Source organism: Mirounga angustirostris, unplaced genomic scaffold (assembly GCF_029215605.1).
Source record: "Mirounga angustirostris isolate CCGP_5_RB_7025 unplaced genomic scaffold, mMirAng1.0.hap1 SCAF_2, whole genome shotgun sequence".
Lineage (NCBI taxonomy): Eukaryota > Metazoa > Chordata > Mammalia > Carnivora > Phocidae > Mirounga > Mirounga angustirostris.
Window position 1 is genome coordinate 92,499,880 of NW_026991710.1, and position 23,267 is coordinate 92,523,146.

Sequence of the window (23,267 nt, forward strand, 5' to 3'; positions counted from 1 at the left end):
TAATCCAACGCCCCGCCCCCAGCGCCAGCCCACGCCCGTGACGTAAGCGACGGACGCACCGTCCCGTGCTCGTCTTTTCCAAGGCCTACGGGAGAGCTGTGTCGCTCATCCTATGACGCGGAAACCAGGACTATAAGGATCTGGAGACGAAAAGGTCGGAGGACGCTATCACCGGCCCAGTGTTTTGGGAATTGAACGGAGTAAGTTCCAAGTAGACCGTAGATAGTGTCGCTCAGGTTGACTGAGGTTTCATTTCCTCTGAGTCCTTTTTAACGCAGTCCATTCTATCTTCTGTCGTCCCTTTCACTTCGTCCCCTCCCACAAACCCATCAGTTTGCTTGTCCTAGTTCTCTGTGCGCACGCGCAAAAGTCCTTTGGGCGCCCTTGTAGTTCCAGTTTTCAGAGGTTGGGGGCGCGTATTGTCCGGCTTTGGGAGACTGGGGGCCTGCCCGGCATTTGGCGGCGTACTTGGGAAGGGACGGGTGCCGAGGTGGACCTTAGCCAAGGGTAAAATGCTTTACTTCCTAGATCTGAGCCTTGGCGGCCAAACAGTAGCGAATGTGAGGACTTGTTTTAAAGTTAGTCATTTTCTTTTTCAAGATTCTAGTTTTTCTTATTAAAGAACCGAAAATCCAGTTACGGAAGGGAGCTAACAAATTTTAAGTGTCAAGTGAAGGGTACGGAGCGCCCTAATAGATGTGCTTGAGGGAAAATGGGTAAGGAGACAAATTAGGGGAGACGTGGTAGTAGAAAGCTACATTGAGTAAGAGGCCATTTAACGTGGGCCTTGAAAATTGGATAGGGGTTTATAAGGCAAGTAAGACAAGACTAATTCAAAAAAGCAAAGACACACAGGCAAGGGTGTTCTGGTGCCTTTGAATGGCCAGCCGTGGCTAGAACGATGACTTAACGTTTTTGACACATCATTTCCTCTAAGAACGATGAAGGCTGTGGATGAGCTTCCCAGGAAGATGCATGCACATGGCAAGACATTTTACGTGTAATTTTGTTGGGAAATTGTGAAACACCTTGAAATGGCCAAGAAAAGAAATACTGGATATCTTGTCTAGCTCACTCTTCCAGGTTATCTCTTTCATTGTCATTGAGCTATTTTATTTTACATTTATGGAAGTTGTAGAAAATAATGGAAATTAGTCTTGCAATTAATTTTGCAATTATTGCCCTAACCATTTTTGCATCTATGAACAAATTCCTTTCAGTGTTTCTGATTGTTTATATATTTTAATACTCCTTTGAAGTAGTTTTTTTTTTTAAGATTGATTTATTTGACAGAGAGAGACACAGCGAGATACAGAACGCAAGCATGGGGAGTGGAGAGGGAGAGGCAGGCCTCCCGCGGAGCAGGGAGCCTGATGCAGGCTGGGATCATGACCTGAGCCAAAGGCAGACGCCCAATGACTGAGCCACCCAGGTGCCCCTGAACTAGTTTTTTTTTTTTTAATATAATATTTTTAAATTTATTATTTTAAGTAGTCCTCACATCCAACATGGGCCTTGAACTCATGACCTTGGGATTGAGTCTCCTGTTCTACTGACTGAGCAAGCTAAGCGCACCCTCCCCAAACCAGTTTGTAATACTTAACTAGTTCCTTGATTAATTACTGAAATGTTTGACATATATTCATTTTATATTAATTTATATTTAAATTCCATTGTTTAAAATCTTTTAACAATTTCACAGAATTCACAAGAATGTTTGAAACTCACCCAAAATTCCATGGGCTTTAGGTTAAGAATATCTGAGTCAGAGCATAGAATGCATCGTGACAGGCTAAAAAAGTTGTACTAAAAGGTAGGCAAATATGACAGAGTCAAACTTAACAGAGCTCGTTTGCTTACCCAAGCTTGTTTTTACCCAGCTAGTTTTGACCAATTCACTTAATCTTTAAGTCTCTGTAAAAAAAAAAAAAAAGAAAGTTGGAAGAAACCACCTAATTGTGATTGTGAGGATTTAAAATAATATATGTAAAGTAACTGGCATTGTTACACAGTACTTTATTTGTTTAAAGCCCCTGTTTAGAAGCCAGTTAGATGTCCCTGACTCTAACAATTTTTTAAACTTACATATTATGTTTTAAGAAGGTGCTAAGGAATTTTTAATGTTGAAAGTTTTAACATTAAAATCATAAAATTAGGTCTGTGTTTTAGACAAGTTACACAGCTTATGAGAAGGATAAATGACTTCTAGAACAGTTTATAAACTGTTCCTGTATTATAGTGACACTCGTGGAAAATATTAGAGGAAGATAAAAGCCATTCCAAAAGTTGAATTGGTAGGACTTAGTGACGGATTGATAAATGATAAAATGGTAATAATGTTACATTTTATCAAGTGTGTGAGAAAGACTTAGAAGATCAGACTAACAAAAGTAACTTCCTGATTCCGCCCCCCAGCCTTTGCACTGGGCAGTGAAATTGTACTATATCTTGTTACTTTGTGTTAATCAAATCTTTCCCTTATACATATATGAAAGTATATTTGATTATTTACAGAATATATTTCTTAAGGTCACAGACTGCAGACATATGTTAGGCGCACTAGGCAAGAGTTTTAGAACTTAATTTTCCAAGTCACAAAAATAACCCTTAGGTGAGGGAAGGAAGGAAGGTCTCTGAGATGAGGATGGGAAAAAATCTGATTTCAGGAAAATTTTTACTTTCTGCGCTTCTGTCCTCTATTTCCTTAGATGGTGGCTCTAACAAGGAAAGGAATTGGAGAGCTGGTTGTCTGTCCTTTATAATTTGTGGAGTTTTTGCAAAGGGGAAAGTTAGCATTGGATTCTGCTGTGTTGATAATTTGTAGCTTCCATTTGTATTTTATTTATAAACATCTACCCCCTTTCAAAACTTGAAATGCCTAACACTTTGCAGTATGAGATCCTTTTAAATACATTAATTATTTAACAAACGTTTAGGTTGTGATCAAGCTAAAGTCCCTGCCTTCATAGTTTTTGCATTCTGGTGGGATAGACAGACAATGAAATTATAATTACAGGTAGCAACAAGAGGATACAAAGTGGTAACGGAATGGGTAGTGTTAAGATTGTCAGAGCAGAAATGTTTCAGAGTGAGTGAAAGAAAGGCATCTTTGAGAAAGTGACATTTATAGAGACCTGAATGAACAGAGAAGTAATCCCTACAGATGTGGTGGGGAGGGTAAAGAGAACAGCAAGAGCAAAGGCCTTGAAATGGGAATGGCCTTAGCATGTTTGAGGAATGGTATATCATAGTTGGAATGAGCCTGTTGGAAAGAATTGTAAGAAATTAAGTTAGATATCCCCAGGCCAGATCGAATAGTGCCTAGTAGGCCACAGTAAGGTCTTTGGATTTTTGAGTATGATAAGAAAGAATTGGAGGATTTTGTCTGAGAGATTGACATGCTCTGATTTACATATTTAGATGATTATTCTGGCTACTATCTAGAGAATTGATGATAATGGAAGAAGAGTAGAAACAAGCACAAGTTACAGTGTACTTGCAGTAGTTCAGGCAAGACACAATGATACCATGGACCAAGTGGTTGTGATAAAAGAAGAAGTATCATTCAGAATATGTTTTATAAAGATAGACAGTGCTCCTGGATTTGTTGTGGCGTATGAGGAAAAGAAGAAGGATTTTGGAATTTGGGGCTCTCAGCAATAATGTGATTGGTGTTTTCCAAGATGGGGAAAACAAGGCAAATTTAGGTTTGTTAAAATTTCAGAGTTCAATTTAGCCATTTTACTATAAGAGAAATACTTAAGGTAAATAAGTGGAGATGTCAAATGGACAATTGAGTATTGGAATGGGGGGAGCTAATGGGGGAAGTCAGTGCTGGAAAATACAGATTTGTGAAACATCAGCATGGCACTAGGGAGCTTAAAGTCAGAGACTCTCATAAAGGGTATGTGTGGAGATAAAAAGGGAACCCAGGACAGAATGCAATTCTGGGTAGCATATAAAGGTAGAACAAAGTAGGATGGTCCAGAAAAGGAAATTGAGGAGGAGGAAAACTCTCCTGGAAGCCAAATGAAGAAAATGTTCTCAAGGAGGGAGTTTAACTGCAGATACTGCTGAGGGGTCCAGTAGTCAGTAGAGATCACTGTTTTCAGTTTCACTAGAATGGTGGAAAGGGAAGCCTGACAGGATGGGTTAAAGGGAGAATATGGGGTGAGGAATATGGTTATTTAGCACTAAATGACACCTTATTGTTTTTTTTTGAGTGATTAATTCTGACGAGTAGCTCCCTTTTGTATGTATCTCAATAAATACTTCTTGCATATTTTCAAAATTGGCACTTGGTTAATCAACTGCAGCCTGTTTTAAAAGTGCCAAAATACTCTTCCGTTGATTTTGGTGAGAATGCAAGTTTAGTTGGAGATGTGAAGTGAAATGCATTAATGGCTTTGTACTCTCTTAATGGATGTCACTTTGAAACACATTTTCTATGTGTTACTCTCTGCAGCATTGCAGCTGCAGTAACTGATTCTGGCACAGCCTGAAGGGGTACAAATAGGCTTTGATATTATGTTTAGTGAGTGTTAAAGGATATAAGGCAGGGATGCCTGGGTGGCTCAGTGGGCTCAGTGGGTCCAGCGTCTGCCTTAGGCTCAGGTCATGATCCTAGGGTCCTGGGATCAAGTTCTGCATCAGGCTCTTTGCTCAGCAGGAGCCTGCTTCTCCTTCTGCCTGCTGCTCCTGCTGCTTGTGCTCTCTCACCCTTTCTGTCTGTGACAAATATGACAAATAAGTAAGATCTTAAAAGAAGAAGGATACAAGGCAGAAGAGATAGTAGGGACAGCATCTTCATCTCATCTGGAGTCCCAACCCCAGCATTTACACAAACTCCACAATTAATCCAAATCTACTTTTTCCCCCCTTTACCTACAAAAAACATGTGACACACAGATAAGGGCCAAAGTGGTTTTAGGTCACCTGGATATGTAAAAGCCTTAGCCCCTATTTCCCACAGATCTCAGATGTCATTCTGGTTGCATAGGTTCAAGGCCTGCATGCCAACTAAGAGTGGCTCCCACCGTGGTGCAACAGAGGAGACAGAAAAAACTCTGTCCGTATGTCTTAACTCTCCTGTGTCCATGAAAACCATATTATGGGAGCCTGGGAAATACAGTAGGGGAAAACCATGTTTAGGGGTTTTTCTCAGGGAGGACTGCACCATCCCGGGCCCTATGTTAAGCCTTTGTTCATTTACTTATTTTTGTGTGTGTACCTCTAGCGATTCAATGAAGATGACACAATTAATTCAACAAATTTTTGAGTGACTACTCTGTGCCAGGGAATGGGAATGCATCAGTAAACAGACAAAAACCTGATTTCATTAATATTAAATTCTAGGAAGGAAAAATAAATAAAATTGTACAATAATGTTAGAAGGTAAGTGCAATGGGAAAAAATAAGGGAGATAAAGAATATCTGTCCAGAAATTTGAAGTTTTAAATACGGCTGTGGTAGACTTCATTGAGGTGACATTTGAACAAGACTTACCAAGTAAGAGAACAAGCCATGTTATCTAGACATTAAGTGTTTGAGCACAGCAAATTCAGAAGGCCCTCAGTTGAAGATTTGCCAGCTGAATTTTAGGAAAAGCTAGATGACCAGTATGGTTGGAGCTGAGGGAACAAAGAGGCATGCAAAGTGACTCAAGGAAGGGCTTGGGAATTGCTGTCCAAGAAATAAACACTGGGATGGGAGGTCCCCTGGAAAAGAAAAAGCTTACCATTTGAATTCCGCTTCTAGTGAACGGAAATTAACAGTTAAGGGGCCCCTGGCTGGCTCAGTCAGTAGAAAGCATGGGACTCTTGATCTTGGAGCTGTAAATTAAAGCCACACTTTAGGTACAGAGATTACTTAAAAATAAAATCTTGGGGCACCTGCATGGCTCAGTTGGTTAAGCATCTGCCTTCAGCTCAGGTCTTGATCCTGGGGTCCTGAGATTGAGCCATGCATTGGGCTCCCTGCTAAGCAGGGGACCTGCTTCTCCCTCTGCCCCTCCTCCTGCTCATGCTTTCTCAAATCTTGAAAAAAAAAACACCACACCTATTCAATTACATAAATAAAACCTTTAAAAAATTTAAATAATCAAAAACAAGAATCCACTTATCTCATTGGAGACTGTATATTTAAAAATGTGACACCTTTTTTGAGTTCGTCAAGATGGAGAACGTCTGAATCCCTTAATCTTACACTTTGACTTACTGACTTAAAGTGTAGTTTGGTCAGATGTAAAGATTTTATACTATATGAAGATAATCTGGTCCTACAGTATAAAGTGCATCAAAAAATAAAGCTATGATTTATGATGTAGGAGGTAAATTATTTTAAAACTAAAAACAAGGCAAATGAAAAGTAAACAGGTAAGAAACTTAAAAAGATCAAAAAATTTAAAAACCACAAGGCTAATTGCAAGGGTTACCCGAAAGTTTGTTCTCTGCCAGGCAACTTTGTCTATTAAGCCCTCAGGCAATTTAAAGGCTAATCTGAATATTTTCCTGTATTTTCTTCTTTCAATGAACAGGAATGGAAACTGAAAGTGGAAATCAAGAAAAGACAATGGAAGAAGAAAGCAGTGAAAAGAAAAAAGAAGTAGAAAAAAAGAAACGGTCACGAGTTAAACAAGTGCTTGCAGATATTGCTAAGCAAGTGGACTTCTGGTTTGGAGATGCAAATCTTCACAAGGATAGATTTCTTCGAGAGCAAATAGAAAAGTCCAGAGATGGATGTAAGTGTACTTCACTGTAAAAATGGAACCAGTTTATGGATAAGTTATGTACTAAAATAGTATTCTAGCACAGTGTAATACTACCATGCCATGTACTGAATAGCATACCACATTTTATACATTATGGTTTTTTCCACATGAATATTATAGCTCATTTTGGCCTTAAGGACAGACATTTGTGGGATTATGATGATATTCTAAAGTTTGTGTGGTGGAGCTCCTAGCAAGCTCATGGTTAGGTAGAGTACGTGACAGTTGACCTGGGCTTAGAGGTTACTACTTTTAAAGTGTTGCAGGTGTTTGCAGGTTCACACAAGGCATTTTATTTTGAGTCCAAACTTCTTAGTTTGTGAATGTCATTTTTTTTACCAATGAGTAATAGGTATACCTACTTATACATATTTAGAGAGGCAGATTTAATTACCAAAAACGCATTTGAACTCCAATTTAGCATATATACATTCTGTATTAACTTTTGCATTTGTTAGATGTTGATATATCACTCCTCGTGTCTTTCAACAAAATGAAAAAATTGACCACAGACGGAAAGTTAATAGCCAGAGCACTGAAAAGTTCATCTGTTGTGGAGGTAAGAATTGTTACAATACAATTGTATCACATAATCATATTAGTTTAATAATAAACTAATCCATAAAACATAATCACCTCATGTGCCCATTTCAAAGCTGGACTTAGAAGGCACCAGAATCAGGAGAAAAAAGCCACTGGGTGAACGACCAAAGGATGAGGACGAAAGGACAGTGTATGTGGTAAGTAAGCCATTTAAGAAAAGCTCAGGGCTGGCGATCACAGTCAAAGACAGAAACATTTTTATATTACAAGTAAAAATTTATTGACCTTGAGAAAAGTACTTATATTTAATATTGCTTTTAATTTATTGTAGGAATTACTTCCCAAAAATGTTAATCACAGCTGGATTGAAAGAGTATTTGGGAAATGTGGCAACGTTGTTTATATAAGCATACCACATTATAAATCTACTGGAGATCCAAAGGGATTTGCCTTTGTGGAATTTGAAACAAAAGAACAAGCAGCAAAAGCTATTGAGGTAGGTCCAGAACCTAAAAGGAAAAGCAAAAAAATTAGCAAGTGTGTTTCAAAGAGTAACAAAATTGGTTGGTTTTGCCGATTTTCCAGTTTCTTAACAACCCACCAGAAGAAGCACCAAGAAAACCTGGTATATTTCCTAAGACAGTAAAAAATAAGCCCATTCCTGGGCTTCAAGTATCAGGTAATTAATATTAAATTTAATTTTTAAGTAAATGTAGTTGAAGGAAAATGAAAACTAATGATAGTATTGTTACAGAAGAAAAGAAGAAGAAGAAGAAGAAGAAAGGCCGAATGAAGAAGGAAGACACCAAAGTGTCAAATATGGACACAAGTAAGGAGAGTGTTGGTAAAATGAAAAGATCCAGGACCACGTCTGAGGGATCAGAAGTAGAAACAACTGAACCCCAAAAGCCGCCTTCAAAAAAAAAGAAAAAACGGGAAAGACAGGAAGTATCCAGTTTACCTGCAGTCAGAACAGGGAAGAGGAAGAGAAGTATATCTGAAGAAGCAGAATACCCTACTCTCAGGTCAAAAGTAAAGAAAATAACTCAGAAAGACAACATTAAAAAAGAGGTTTCCAAAGAGAACAAAGGTATCGACAACTTTAAGGTAAATGTTAGACGATAAAAGGTTAGTACATGTAAACTTGTCTTTATTTTTTTATATTTTAAAATTTAAGATTTGGAAGTGTCTACTGAAGAGGAAAAGGATACTGGAGATGTAAAAGATGGATCCCTTTTAAAAGCAAAAAGGAAGCATAAGAAAAAACACAAAGAGAGGCACAAAATGGGAGAAGAGGTTATACCATTAAGAGTCCTTTCAAAGTAAGTAGATACAATCCTGATGAAAACTGATCCTCTCCATCACCATTGCTAAAGTGCAATTCCAATTTGTATTGAACAGAGTTGCATATTAGCAACAGTCATGGCATGTAGGAAGGATCTGCAGATTGTGGGTTTAAGGCAACGGAGAATTAAAAAGGAACCACCACACTAAAACATGGAAGCACTTATTTTCAGCATGTCACAGCAAGTGCCTCCATGTTAAAGTAGAGGGTGTTCCTTAACAGACTTAAAGATAAAGCTTAATTATACCACAGACAGGCAGTTCCGTGAAGGACTCTTGTGAACTTCTAAAATGTAAAAGTAAGACTTACCATCACTAAAACATGGAAGCACTTACTTTTTTAGCTTCAAAGCAAGTACATCCACGTTTAAGTGGTGGGGAGCCCAGTCTTGGAAAAAACGTGAACCACTAACATTCATTAACCTGTAAAGTAAGCTTTGAGATAAAACTGTGTCCATTTGGAGACCCCTCCACTGAAACATGGAAGCACTTACTTTTGTTTTACACAGCAGGTACCCCCATGTTAAAGCAAAGGGGAATCCCCTTGGGCTCTGTAAGGGACTTGCCATATTACATTCCGAGGAAGAATTTGGGTTCACTTCTACTAAAACATGGAAGCACTTACTATTTTAAAAGTCAAAGAAAGTACTTCCATGTTAAAGTTAAAGGGAGTCCAATCCACTCAAAGGGTGGAAGCCAAGGGGAAAAAAAAAAAAGAAAAAAATACCATACCTTTGGGAAGAAAGTTTTTCCTAGCTTTCCTGAATCGTACTCCCCAAGTGTCTGTCCTCCTCTTGAAGGTTAAAAGGCAAGGACTTCAGGCACTTGTATTTATACTATTCTTAACTGCTGAATTCCTTTTGCCTTTTTATCTCAGAGAATCATTACAAGAGGTTTTTGTTATTCTAATGTATCAGCTCTCAGGGAATGTATGATCCTGGGTGGGTCTGGATACTTTTTTTTTTTTTTTGAAGTATACAGATGTCAGTAATAACTGCTAAGACCATTACCACAAGATATCCTCCTCTTTCAAAAAAAAAAAAGCCCCTATCTGCTTGTTTGATGGCATAGATTAGAGTAACAATGAGTGCGCCTGTGGAGCCTGGAGGGGCATTGTGTTTCTATCTGGGGAAGCTCTAGCTGTTTGAAGAAACATCTACATGTTAAATGTATGTAAATAAATAAAATGCTTCCATGGGGTGTTTTTTTCTTCTTAGAAATTCTTTTGATTCAAGTAAATAATAAGGAATGTTCTCTCTCTCAAATTGGAAGCAGTTTAACAAATAATCTTTAAATTATAATTGGCCATTATTCCCCCAAAGATGACTAATTGTTACTAGCTAATTAATTCAAAGCTTTTGTTTTCATAAATAAAAACATTTGAAGCTTATTCAAGAATTGAATTGCCAAGTTTAAAACATTTAATCTGAATGTTGGGTCGGGAAACTAAACTCCCCTTTTCATATTTCCTGGATCACTTAGGACTCAAAAGGTAATTTGAATGTTTGTGTTTAAAGAAGGAAAAGTTAGGAGGAGTGGTTATAAAACACTGAATGTATATATTTAGATATTTTTATTTGCTCATCTGTGTTCACTACTTCAAAAGTACATTCTTTTCATTACAGGGGCGAATGGATGGATTTGAAAAAAGAGTATTTAGCACTGCAAAAGGCCAGCATGGCTTCTTTAAAAAAAACAATATCCCAAATAAAATTGGAGTCAAAAATGGAAACAAACGGAGTACCTACTACGTCTGAGATAAAAAATGAAAAAAGTAAACAGCACTATGATAGTTGTAGCATTATGTTGTATTTAGATACTGACATACTATTTCTCAGTTATTATAGGATAAATCTTAATTTTTAAAAACTTAAATATACAGTGGTAGTTATTAGAACAATTACTGATTTGTCATGGTATCCCAAATGTGCTATTTATGCTTGATACAAGAATATTTGAAATGGTTGTTATAAAATCTCTTTTTTCGTGGCACCTGGCTGGCCCAGAAGAGCATGCGACTCTTGATCTCAGGGTCATGTGTTTGAGACCTACATTGGGTCGTACAGATGACTAAAAAAAAAATAGTAGACTTAAGGTGTCTTTTTTAATGATTTAAGTTTGCATTCTTAATCATATTTAGTAATGAGTACCTAGTTTATGAATTGAGCAAGTTTATAGCAACAAAAATTGTAACTTCTCATCTATAATTTTGTCCTAGTATATTAAGATGTATTTTGAATTCTTATAAGTTGAAAATACAAATTTTCACATTTTTATCATAATGTTTATAGAATATTTTACGTATTATTCTGTTTATTTTTTTATTAAGTAAAGTGCTTTATTATTCGGCTAAGGGAAACAGGGCAGGTATTCTTATTTGTTTAAGGTTTTACAAGTGTTCTTCTAACTGCACTTTGCAATTAAGAGTGATAAAAGTTTTGGTATTTTATTTCATGCTAATCTGCAATAAGCAGTATGGCATCCAGGATAATTTAGTAAATTAATTATTTTACAATGAAATTTAAGTAAATTTGAATTATTTAAATCAGCCTAAGAAATCATTGTTGTTATTCTCAAGTGGGCCTACTAAGTATTAAATTATTAAGTGTAAGAGGCTTATTTCTGGTCTTTCCCTTTCAAATCAACAGCAAACAGTGAAGAGGGTTGTCCCCAGGAAAAGGTTAATGCAGCAGGACCACAGTTTGTGAGTGGCGTGATTGTGAAGATCATTAGCACTGAGCCTCTACCTGGCAGGAAACAAGTCAGGGTAATGCTTTTGTGTGTCAAGGGTAGTTGTTGCTCTTTCCTCTTAGAATTTACCCATCTGAAAATGTTTTGCATTATAGAAAATGAAGAAAATAAAATTAGAATTTATTCCTCTGTGGAAAAATACTTCTAGGATTTGATTCCACAGTAACTCTTGTGTTTGACTTGAAGCAAAATCTGCATTATGAAATTCTTCACTGGATCAGATTTTGCAATGAGTACAGTTGAAACATCCTTCTGTAGAACTGCACTTTGTGCTTATTTTTCTTGGTGCCCTTAATGGTTGACTGTTGTGTAGTTGAATGAACAGGCCTTACTGTGGTCATTATAACTTAAAAGAATAAAAATAGTAAAATGCTGTCATAATATTACTTATTTAGGGGACATTATCTGTTTTCAGAGAAAATGGGTTTTATAAAATACTTAATGTCAAAACTTTTTGACGATTTAATCAACATTACAGTTCATCTGAAATTATTTTGAACTTTTAATCATCTGCTATTGTCTGATTTTTGTAGCAAACTAAAGAGTTTGTCATTTGTTTTCATTAGCTTTCAGTAGATTCTTAAAAGATTTTGTGACCTAAAAAAAGTCAGAACTGTTTTCATATAAAAGGGATAATACGCTTATTCTTAACTTACCATAAACGATTTTGTCTGTTAGTCCTCTTGGAAATTGAAATTTTTTCCTGGGAGAAATGCAGGATATTTTGGAGAAAAGAGCTTTTGTTAATTTTATTTTTTAAATGTTGCATTTTCAGTTTGTGCTGTTTTTAAAATGTCAAACAATTACAGAAAAGTTAAAATATTTTGAAAAGCTACAAAAATTTTGTATGGGTATGCAAAAAGAGTTTTACATAATTTACAGATTACTACATTTACTGCTCTACAGTCTTTTTTTACTTACATATTTTATCTTCGAACAACCTTTTGTATCAACAAAACATACTTAATTCTTATTGACATATTCCTGTGTAAGATGTCCTTTGGCATAGCAAATATATTTAAAATTGTTATACTGACATTCATCATCATGTAGTATGTTTTGGGTTTGCATGGACTCCTACCAGTCACGTTTTTTAACTTGCATAAATGAGGTTGCTCACTGTAATTATCTTGTGAACACTCCTTATCTAAAATCCTGTTTCTATCCTGTAAAATCTTGTAGTTATCACTAACACATAAATTTAGATTCTGTTTATGATATTGATGAGGGATTTGGCGGATCCAAATTGGTATTACCAACTTGAATTTCAGAGTATGGTAGCAATATAGAATTTCAGGTCAGAAGGATTAAAAACTGAGGATGTAAATGATGCTGTGGTTAGTCAAGTTGCAAAAGATTTAAAAGTAAAATTAGGCAAAGTTTGCTCTTTGGAATAATTGTCATAGACTTTAATTATATTCACCAAAGACCTTTTTATTATCTAAATAGTAAGTATATCAATTAAACATTCTTCATTTATCATCATCAAAATCAACAAAAACTGAGTTGTAATGATGGTTTACTGTTGTCTGACTTGCCCTTGTGATTACCAGGCTAATTTGTCTTTTAAAGAAGGGTTTTTAGTCAGGAGATAGCCTAACATTATAATGTCTATCGTAAATACCTTTTGAATTGTAGTAATCTATCTGATAAATCAATTACAGAATTTACTGTTACCACCTAATACATCAGATTTCATCAACTTGATACCAGTTATTTGTCTTGCTTTGTTTCTAAATTTAGTGCTTAAGTAGATAGCGAAATGGGAAGAATTGGCAAGTATATTTCTCTCCAGTTGTCTTATTTTTTCATTGAAGTAGCAATCATTTATTAAGTGCCTACTTTGAGATAGGCAGTATGCTAAGAGTAGGGATGAGTTAAGACTTAGTCCCTGGCTTTGTAGGTTTTTATTGCTTATTCTTTATTATTAACTAATAAACTTTTCTTGTTTTATGATCAAATATTTTCACCTATTGCTTAGTTTTTTCTGTAATCCAGACTTTAAAAATCCAACATCTAAAAGTAATCTAAATTTCTTGTGGCTTGAAATTTGGGTCAAAAAGAAAGGAAGCCAGATGGGTAGGCAAAACTTTTTTTTAAACTGGTAATCTCCAGTAATTTCTTAAGCTTTCTGAATGGAAGTTGATGAATGAAGAATTATGTAACATTCCTGCATAATTGCATTGTTTACACCTAAGAACATGCTGGGAAAAAATAATTAGAAATGCAGGAATGTCGTTAATTTGCCCTCACAGCAGGCATTATAGGTAAAACTTTTCCCTGCTGCCTGACCACTACTTGTTCAGAGGAGATTGTTTAGGTATTTCATCAGAAAGCACGAGCTCTTGGGGCACCTGGGTGGCTCAGTCGTTAAGCGTCTGTCTTGGGCTGAGATCATGATCCCAGGGCCCTGGGATCGAGTCCCGCATAAAAAAGTTGAATGTTTTTTTCATACATTTTAGGTTATAAGTGATTTTGTACAGATGAGTGTAAACACCTTGTCCACCAATCCATTGTGGGTTTTTTGTTTTTTAATCCATTGTAACTGCACTGAGACTTGGAACCCTCTTATTGATCTGGCATTTGGGGGAATTACTTGTACATTCTGCTCTACAAATCTGTTGTCCTTGTGCAGTGTTCCCATTCTAGTTAATATTTTAGGATTGTGCTTGATTAAAAGAAAGTTATGATTAGAGTTCCCAAGTTTGTTCAAGTCAGTTTTCAAGTGTATTTGTGTTTTACCGATGCCTGGCTGGCTCAGTCAGTGGAGTGTACGACTCTTGATCTTGGGGTTTTGAATTCGAGCCCCATGTCAGGAGTAGAGATTAGTTAAAAATAAAAACTCATTAAAAGAAGATATTGGTGTATATTTTAGAAGAAATGTTAATGTAGGATAGTCACTCCTCATTTTAAACTGTATATGGCTGACTTACATAGTACATTCTGTCACAACCATGGGAATAGTTTTAGGATTATTGTGAAACTTTTTTATTATTTATTTAAAGTCTTTCTAAATTCTAATGCAGGATACTTTGGCAGCAATCTCAGAAGTTGTTTATGTTGATCTGCTAGAAGGAGATACAGAGTGCCATGCTAGATTTAAAACTCCTGAGGATGCTCAAGCTGTAATAAACGCATATACAGAAATTAAAAAGAAACACTGCTGGAACCTCGAGATCCTTTCTGGTAAAAATTCATACAATCTTTTTTTTTTAGTAATTCTTATCTAGGGGTGATTGTGTTGTATTTTCTGAGTTTGGCTAGTAAGATTAGTTTAATTTTCATATTCTAACATGCATAAAGTAGTAGTAAATATAATCAGACAACGACAGTAGTTTGTTTATTGAAATGTGATTAATGCCTTGAATACGTTTCTTCATATGTATTAGTGATTGTCGTTTTTGTTTTTAAGGTGACCATGAGCAGAGGTATTGGCAGAAGATTTTGGTAGATAGGCAGGCCAAACTTAATCAGCCTCGTGAAAAGAAAAGAGGCACTGAGAAGGTAATTCGTTTTTTGGTTTTTGTTGTTCAGTAGCCCAAATTCAACATTCGCTTGAATGTTTTCTGAAAGTCAGTAATGTGTAGCCCTAAAATAACCTTGGTTTTGCTAGACACAACAAAGATTTACATGGTATATACTGCATTATAGATTGTGAAAGAATACTTGTTTTTTTAGATTTTGAAATACAATAAATTAGAATTATTTTCCCCATAAGGGTGCATAATTTAGAGTTTTCTTGTTTTGCTTTTTTTACTGTAACTAGTGGTGGCAGTTTAAACAGTATTGATTTCTAGCTGCTGTGTTTTGTAGTTTGGTAGTAAATGATTATTTCAAGATTGTCTTAATGGTAAAACAACATATTTGAGAGTGTAGTTTTTAAAGATAGGAGCCTCCACAGATAATACCGGGAAACTTAATGCATAAAGTTTGCTGTAGAAATGATAAGCTTTATTCCTTTTTCTCTAGAATACTCAACAAGTGAAGGAAACAAGCTTAAATACATGAAATAATTTAAAGCAAGACTCTCAGTAATTTTGTTTTAAATGACACTGAGTAATTTATCATACTTACTGTTGCTTGTGAGCTGTAACGTTTATTCTTTTAAAACAAATTATTATATGTGTAAAAGATTAGTACATCTTTAAGTGCTTAGGACAAATTAGGGCACATAAAAACTAATACTATTATCAAAATTTTAAAATGCTTATTATAAGACAAAAATATGAAAAGTTATGTATTATTCTATGATTCATTAGCACTTAAAATCATACTTTCTGTATTTTAGGTTTGTTGATTTAGGATTCTAATTCTATTTTTGTTTTATTACATAAAAATCTAGTGCTTTTTCATCAGCCTTGCATTGCCTAGGATTCACTGGAATTTAAGATTATTTGGGTGCGGGGGACTGGTCTTTGTTAATTCTGTTTGCATGGATACAGACTGAATTTGCTGAGATGTGGGAAGGCCTCCTTCCTCCCTAAAGACTCATTCAGGTCTATGAGGTGTTAATTTCAAAGCCTGCTTGAGATTATTTAAATGTTAAAATCATTGATCCAGAACTCATGACTAAAATGAAATCACTTTGTTAAATAATTGTTATCCTTCTAATTGGTGTGAAGTTTCATTTAAGTTGTATATGTTTTTAAAAGTAGGAATTAGTCATTTTGTTTTCCAGAAAGATCTGATCTCCATAAATTAAATTTAAAGTGAGGAAATAAACACTGACTAGGGAGTTTTATAAATTGGGTTGGAAAACAATGTGTAGCTCTGTTATTCAGTTGGAAAATTGTTTTCTGATCTCATTTATCTGTTGCACCATCAAGCTTTTTCTTAGCATGATTTGTTTCATAAACAGTATAGGATCCTAGCTGAAACTATGAAAGTAGACGTCTATCACAAAGTGAAAATATGGCACCACACAAAGTAGGTATTGTACAGGCTTTTCAGAGGAGACAATTAGTATGTCAGTCGACTTTTTTGATAATTCATTTAATTAATATTTTTTGAGTGCTCATTTTTGTTGCCCACTGTTCTAGGAACTGGGGATAGAGCCAGGAGTAACAAAGTTCCCTGGTTTCATAAAGTTTACAGATGAACAGTTTAGGACAGGTGATGACAGGTGCTGTGTAGAATAATCAAATTAAAGGATATCATGAGATAGCTTTCCATCAGGTGAGGTTGTCCAGGAAGTTCTTTGAAAGTGACATTAAGACACACCTTAGGAAAGTGAGCAAGCAAGCCCGAGATTTTAAAGGCACAGTTTTCAGGCACAGGCAGCAGAAACTGCAGAAGCCTTGAAGGGAAGGAGGCTATTATAGCTAGAATACTGGGAGTTAAGCACCTTATTAAAGGGAGTTAAATATTTAGAAAAAAATTTAGCAGCCAGAAGTATGACATTAGCACTTTTCTCATACTACAGCTTTACATTTCCACAGTAATGTTATATTACTTGGTCCATAATTGAATTAAAGAAAAGCACTGGTAATAAATCCTGGTTCTTAATTTTCACCTTATGAAGCAGAAGGAGACTGGGGACAGTTTCCTAAGCCCCAGTCAGTTTATACAGAATTAAAAGACAAAAAGGGGAATAGGTGAAGGAAAAAGTTATTCTTTGTGGGTAAAGACCTCTCAGAAAAGATCACTAAGATGAAGGAAATATCTGCCAGATAGGGTCTCACTCATTCTTGCTAGACCAAGCCTTTGTTGTCTTCCCTATCACTCTGAGCACATTGGTAAAATTAGATAACAGCTACTGGAAACAGAGTGAGTCTTTTCTCGTTTGTCTTATCTTTTAAAGCATATTTGAAATGTTTTTATCACCAAGGTCTTTTCTCTACAAATTACCAGTAGTCAGATATTCAGCAGGTAAAGGCAGAATTCACAAAATATGTTAACAGAGTTATAAATAACTTATATTTTGACTCACTTCACTGATGAATAGGCTTTTAGTTTAATCTTAAAGTGACTTCCTAGAAAAACAACAAATACAGGGTCCCCCTATTTTCATTTCCAAAGTAGCCAGACCTTAAATATATCCCATAAACCTTTACTTCCATAGATGCAAGCCCTGACTCTGGCTTTGCTGAAGTCTAGAGACCTTTGAAATGTGGGTGAATGTGAGTGAATGTGGTCCTCGTGTGGCAGTCACTATTTCCTATCATAAACAGACAATTTGGTGACCTGGGCAATTTTTGAATTTTTTCTTTAAATACTTGTTTTTTTAACTTGTCCAGCCAGTCTATCTATAGACTGACTCACACTCTTTAACTTTTAAGTAAACTTTTAATGATTTAGTAAACATTTTAAGAAACTAAAAAATAAATAAAAGTGACTTCCTGCCAATGGCCACAGTCATCAAACACTTTAATGAATGTCTAATGAGTACTTAACTAGAATCTGTATTTTAAGAGAACAAGATTTTCATTTCTTCCAAAGCTACAGAAGATATTTAAAACTTTTACATCTCAAGAAAACTTTTGGAATATTTAGCCATCTTAAATGGTCTTCTACATTCCACATAATTTCATTTGCCTTCTTTAAAAATATTAAAAGGGCATCTAACTGGCTCAGTCAGTGGAATGTGTGACTCTTGATCCTGGAGTTGTGATTTCAAGCCCCATGTTGAGTATAGAGATTACTTAAAAATAAAATCTCTTTTAAAATTTTTAAAAATGAGGGGTGCCTGAGTGGCTCAGTCGTTAAGCTAACGTCTGCCTTCAGCTCAGGCCATGATTCCCAGGTCTTGGGATCCAGCCCCACATCGGGCTCCCTGCTCGGCGGGGAGCCTGCTTCTCCCTCTCCCACTCCCCCTGCTTGTGTTCCCTCTCTAGCTTTCTCTGTCAAATAAATAAAATCTTTAAAAATAATAAAAATAAAATTTAAAAAAATAAAATAAAGGATTTATGTAAGGGTATAATAAATAATAAGTACTCTTAATAGCAGATCCTTAGTTGGAATATTTTAATTTTCAAATTTGTAAGCAAACCTTTATGTAGTACTCAGCCCAAAATATACTGTCTTCATTCAAGTAATGATTAATCAAGTAATTAATACTCAAGCCCAAGGGGGATATGAAACAACTAACAAATACGGGTGCTGAACCTTCCTAAAAGGTTAAAAATTTCCAGCATGGAGTGGTTGGTTTTTTTTTTTAACTTTTTTTTTTTTTTTAAAGATTTTATTTATTCATTTGAGACACAGAGATACAGAGAGAGAGAGCATGAGCAGGGAGAGAGGCAGAGGGAGAGGGAGAAGCAGGCTCCCTGCTGAGCAGGGAGCCCGATGCGGGGCTCTATCCCAGGATGCTGGGATCATGACCTGAGCTGAAGGCAGACGCTTAACCATCTGAGCCACTCAGGCGCCTGGAGTGGTTGTTTTTAATTGAAAAATTCTCAGTGATGTGGAAGGAAAATGGTAGTGTTTTAGTAATTCTAAGATTTAGTATCTATTATACTTAATAAACCATAATCCTAAACAGTTCTCTCTGTAATTGATTTGGCCTAAGCTTAATTTATCTCATTTGTGTACCTTTCTCTCTTTTAAAAAAATTTTATTCAAACTGATAGTTGTGAAATTTTTTACTCATGATTATCTTTTTGTTTTAGGTATACAATACATTATAATTTCTAATTTCTTTCTCCACAGTTAATCACCAAAGCTGAAAAGATTAGACTTGCAAAGACTCAGCAAGCAAGTAAACATATTAGATTTTCTGAATATGATTGAGAAACGGTTTTGGGTCACCTCTTAAGATTTCACTGGACACTTGAACTTTTCTTAGGAAATCCATTTTATTTTGATAGTAATAGTTTTTCTGAAACCTATATTGATTAGAAGAAATACCTTTGTTCTTTAATTTGTAAGTAAGACTTTTTGTTCAGATAAGTACATTGTATACCACAGTTTTTCATTAAAAACATTTTATTTGCTGACATTATCTTATACAAATCAACCTCGAAGTAATTTAGTAAATGTTTTGAACATTATCATTAATTTTGTTTTTATATTACAAAAACAATATTTACAAAAATAATACTACATAGTTTAGAAAAAAATGTTTGACAGTGCACTCACTACTTATTTTGTAATGTTTTTTCCTTTTCAACTACCTTTTCATGTTGATTTATACAGAGACTTATGTGTGATATTTCATTCTGTTTATTGCACTTTGTTTATCTGAGCTTCCACTGAATCGGCCATATGAACTGTTTCCAATTAAAATGTTAAACTTTAAAAGTATTGAGTTTGTTTCTCATAAATGAGGTTAGACAAAATAAAATGTACCAGATGCTGTGAACATGGGGAGAAAAAAATCTTCTAAGAATCAGCCTTAGGCATAACTGAACTCTCTATCATTTTATTCAGAAAAATCTCAGACCTGGCATATTTAAGGCCTTCTTAGAACTGAACCGAACCTATAGGGTCTATTCATGACTAGCATCTTAATCCCTTATAAGAATATCAGAAACATACTCTGGACAGCCAAGGGGTTTATTTCCTTGGGCTACAAACCATTTGTAGTTCCATCAGCTTTGTCCAGAAGTGGGCCTAATTTGGTGCCCATTCTATGCATTGTGGAAGACCCAAAGTTAGGAAACTATTTACTTCTATGGGCCAAGGATTTGAGGAGATTGGCTACCTCAGCAGTAGGGGTGACAGTAGCTTATTACTAGTAAAAATAGGTATCTAGCAAGTTGCCATTGTCTCCTTTTCTCTCCATGAAGGAAATCTAACAAAGATCTGTAAATAGTTGCTAAACCTTATTATGAGGATTATGACCAAATATGCTTCATATGTTCCAGAATAATCAAAACTTAGATGTCTGTTTCAAGGATTCAGTTGATATCAGTGAGGACTCTCTTAAGGTGACTTTGGAAAGGTTATCAAGTAAAATTTCAGAAATTTTCCCCTTGGCAGTTTTTTAAAACAAGATAAGTGCTCATTGAACAACTAGCTTTGGCCACTTTTAGCACTTGGGAGATATTAGTGAAGCACATCAGACAAAGATCCCTCTCTTCTTGGGCCTTATAGTCCAGCAGTAGATAGAGACCGTAAACAAAAATAAGTAAAGTTACATACTTTGTTAGGTAACTCCTTAGGACAAACAAAAAAGGTGGAGGAGACACCCCATTTGTTTGTTTATTCTTCTGTTTATTCTTTAATTCATTTAATTAAAAGAATATTTAGCCCATACTACATATTAGACACTGACACTATAGACTTTAGAGATATGAAGAAGAGGTAAGGTGCTCTGCCCTTGAGTATACAGCCTTGGGGAAGACAGACAAGCCAACATAATTATGATAGAATGTAAATGATGTAAGTACCTCCAGATGATCTGGGATAGTTCCTGAACGCTAAGTCACAATTTTGAATGACCTTCCAAGGTTTCTGTGAACCTTTAATCTTTTGGGTGAGTGAATTTCCTTTTTATCCAACACTTAGCACATATTAACTGCTTAATAGATATTGTTTAGTTGAGTTGAACTGAATATATGTTTCAGGTTGTTCCCCAAGGGCAGATGTTATGATTTACTTACATGAGGGATACTTTCTTTCTGTACTTGATTCTCCTATTCACATTCCTCCCCCCCCCTCTTTTTTTAAGTGCCTGCTTATGTACCTGTCTTTGTGCATTTCAGTGGGATTTGCTTTCTTAACTGCAAAACCAATTTTATTTAAGAACCTTGCATTAGCTCAGTATCTCTCACTCATTGGCCATTGTCTGTTGTTAGTAGTTGTTGAACCTGAAGCACTTACCAAAGGTTATAATAGCTAGTCTAGATTTAAGCTCAGTTTCTCTACTCTAAAGACCACACATAACAACTGTAATACGTCCCCCTTTCCTGCCCTCCCGCCTTCCGTCCGTCCGTCCTTATTTTATTCACTCCAGCCAATGTTTTGCATCTCATGGTAGTGATATACTATAGTTCATATACCCGTGCTTCCATTAAACTTGTAAAGTTGTCTGCTCTTTTTTACTACTAAGAGCAACGCTGCAGTGAACATCATGTCCTCCTTTGTTGATGTGTGTGAGTGTATATGCAGGATAGATTTCTGGAATAGGAATTGTTGGGGCAAAGATACCTTTTAGGGGCACCTGGCTGGCTCAGTTGGTAGAGCACATGACTCTTAATCTCAGAGTCATGAGTTCAAGCTCCACACTGGGCATGGAGCCTACTTAAAATTAAAAAAAAAAAAGTTGCCTAGTGTGGGGCTCAATCCCTGGAACCTGGGATCACTACCCCAGCTGAAGGCTGACACTTAACGAACCATCCAGGCGCCCCAAAAGTTTATATAGTGTGTCTGAAATAGTCCAAAAGTATATAACTTTTCATTACCAACAATTACATTTTCCTTTTTTTTTTTTTTAAAGATTTTATTTATTTGACAGAGACAGAGCAGGAACACAAGCAGGGGGAGTGGGAGAGGGAGAAGCAGGCTTTCCGCCGAGCAGGGAGCCTGATGCGGGGCTCAATCCCAGGACCCCAGGATCATGACCTGAGCCGAAGGCAGACTCTTAACGACTGAGCCACCCAGGCGTCCCTACATTTTCCTTTTTTTGTACTTATTTTTTTTATTTGACAGAGGGCATGAGCAGGGGGAGGAGCGCTAGGGGAAAGGGAGAAGCACTCCCTGCTGAGCAGGGAGCCTGACATGGGACTCCATCCCAGGACACTGGGATCATGACCTGAGCCGAAGGCAGACACTTAAGGACTGAGCCACCCAGGCACCCCAGGGCATGCGACTCTTGATCTCAGGGTTGTGAGTTGGAGCCCCATGTTGGGTGTAGAGTTTACTTTAAAAAGAAAAATACAGGTTCTAATCAGTCTTTTTCTTTCTTTTTTTTTTTTTTTTTAGTCTTTTTCATTTTTGCTGTTCTGAGAGGTGAAAATGTATCTCATTGCTGCCTTCATATGCATTTATCTGATTACTCTGAGATTGAGTACTTTACGCATGCTTCTTTAATATCTATCTATCTATATATCCTCAGCAAAGTGCTTAGATTTTATAGGATGGATAATTTTTTCTTAATTACTGATCTGCAGAACTTTTTAAGTTAACATATCCTTGTAAATATTTTCTCCAATTCAACCACTTGCCTTCCAACTTAGTTTATAAAACAGTTGCTGTTTTTTGTTTGTTTTTAAAGATTTTATTTATTTATTTGTAAGAGACAGCCAAAGAGTACAAGCAGGGGGAGGGGCAGAGGGAGAAGCAGACTGCCTGTGGAGCAGGGAGCCTGATGTGGGACTTGATTCCGGGACCCTGGGATCATGACCTGAGCTGAAGGCAGAAGCCTAATGACTGAGCCACCCAGGCACCCCTATAATACAGTTGCTGTGTAAATATTTTATATTTTTACAGAGCCATGTCTTTTAATCTGCATTTAACAGAAAATTATTTCCCAGTCTGGGGCCTATGAGTCCTGCCTTCATTTCTTATTCTCTGATGTCTAGAAGATTGACATATAAATAGGAATCTTCTTGAGTTAGCATGAGTGAGTTTGTTTGCAGCCAATACAACCTTAATTAAAGTAATACCTTTCTTTAAAAAATAAATAACACATTTTATTTTTTAAATACCTTGGGAAGTTTATAATGAGCAATTAGGAAAAAAAACTAGGAAAGAGTCACACTAGGAAAGAGTCCACACTGTCACTTTTACTTATTCCCCACGTGTCTATTGACTTATTTAAAGATACCACAAACAAGGTTATAGTTCATGTAGCCACACACGTCATGCACCGCTGGTAGCATTTGCATAGACAACACTGTGAAGGTGTTCTTGGAGTTGTGTAGTACACAGTCTGCACACCATACATGACAAAACAAAACAAAAAACTAACATTTCATGT

At 36.1% G+C, this 23,267-nt stretch overlaps 2 protein-coding genes and 1 pseudogene across 3 annotated transcripts in view; 2 read left to right on the plus strand and 1 right to left on the minus strand.

Moving 5' to 3' along the window:
* The window catches only part of ZGRF1 (zinc finger GRF-type containing 1), a 104,597-nt gene extending 104,414 nt beyond the window's left edge, over nt 1–183 (minus strand). Inside the window, exon 1 of the mRNA XM_064584971.1 lies at nt 60–183. The gene's annotated coding sequence lies outside the window, so the exon portion shown is untranslated. The remainder of the gene's footprint in view (nt 1–59) is intronic.
* Nucleotides 64–19,645, plus strand: LARP7 (La ribonucleoprotein 7, transcriptional regulator). Of its 2 annotated transcripts, none has more exons than XM_045880579.3 (13): nt 64–200; nt 6,536–6,739; nt 7,228–7,328; nt 7,426–7,509; nt 7,644–7,808; nt 7,898–7,991; nt 8,067–8,402; nt 8,490–8,634; nt 10,282–10,430; nt 11,305–11,423; nt 14,434–14,593; nt 14,820–14,911; nt 19,055–19,645. In XM_045880579.3, the coding sequence occupies exons 2-13, from the start codon at nt 6,538–6,540 to the stop codon at nt 19,133–19,135; spliced, it is 1,728 nt and encodes a 575-aa protein (XP_045736535.1). In that variant the 5' UTR covers nt 64–200; nt 6,536–6,537; the 3' UTR covers nt 19,136–19,645. The 2 variants fall into 2 exon arrangements, with proteins under 2 accessions (XP_045736535.1, XP_045736536.1); XM_045880580.3 differs by having other exon boundaries at nt 8,070–8,402.
* The window catches only part of LOC123847559 (large ribosomal subunit protein eL37-like), a 43,793-nt pseudogene continuing 35,071 nt past the window's right edge, over nt 14,546–23,267 (plus strand).

Excerpts from the sequence above, each read along its gene's own strand:
- LARP7 (XM_045880579.3), top strand. The coding sequence starts at position 6,538 with ATGGAAACTGAAAGTGGAAATCAAGAAAAGACAATGGAAGAAGAAAGC. Across the intron at positions 6,740-7,227 it reads AGAAAAGTCCAGAGATGGAT|ATGTTGATATATCACTCCTC; the intron begins GTAAGTGTACTT and ends TGCATTTGTTAG. Across the intron at positions 14,594-14,819 it reads GAACCTCGAGATCCTTTCTG|GTGACCATGAGCAGAGGTAT; the intron begins GTAAAAATTCAT and ends TTTGTTTTTAAG.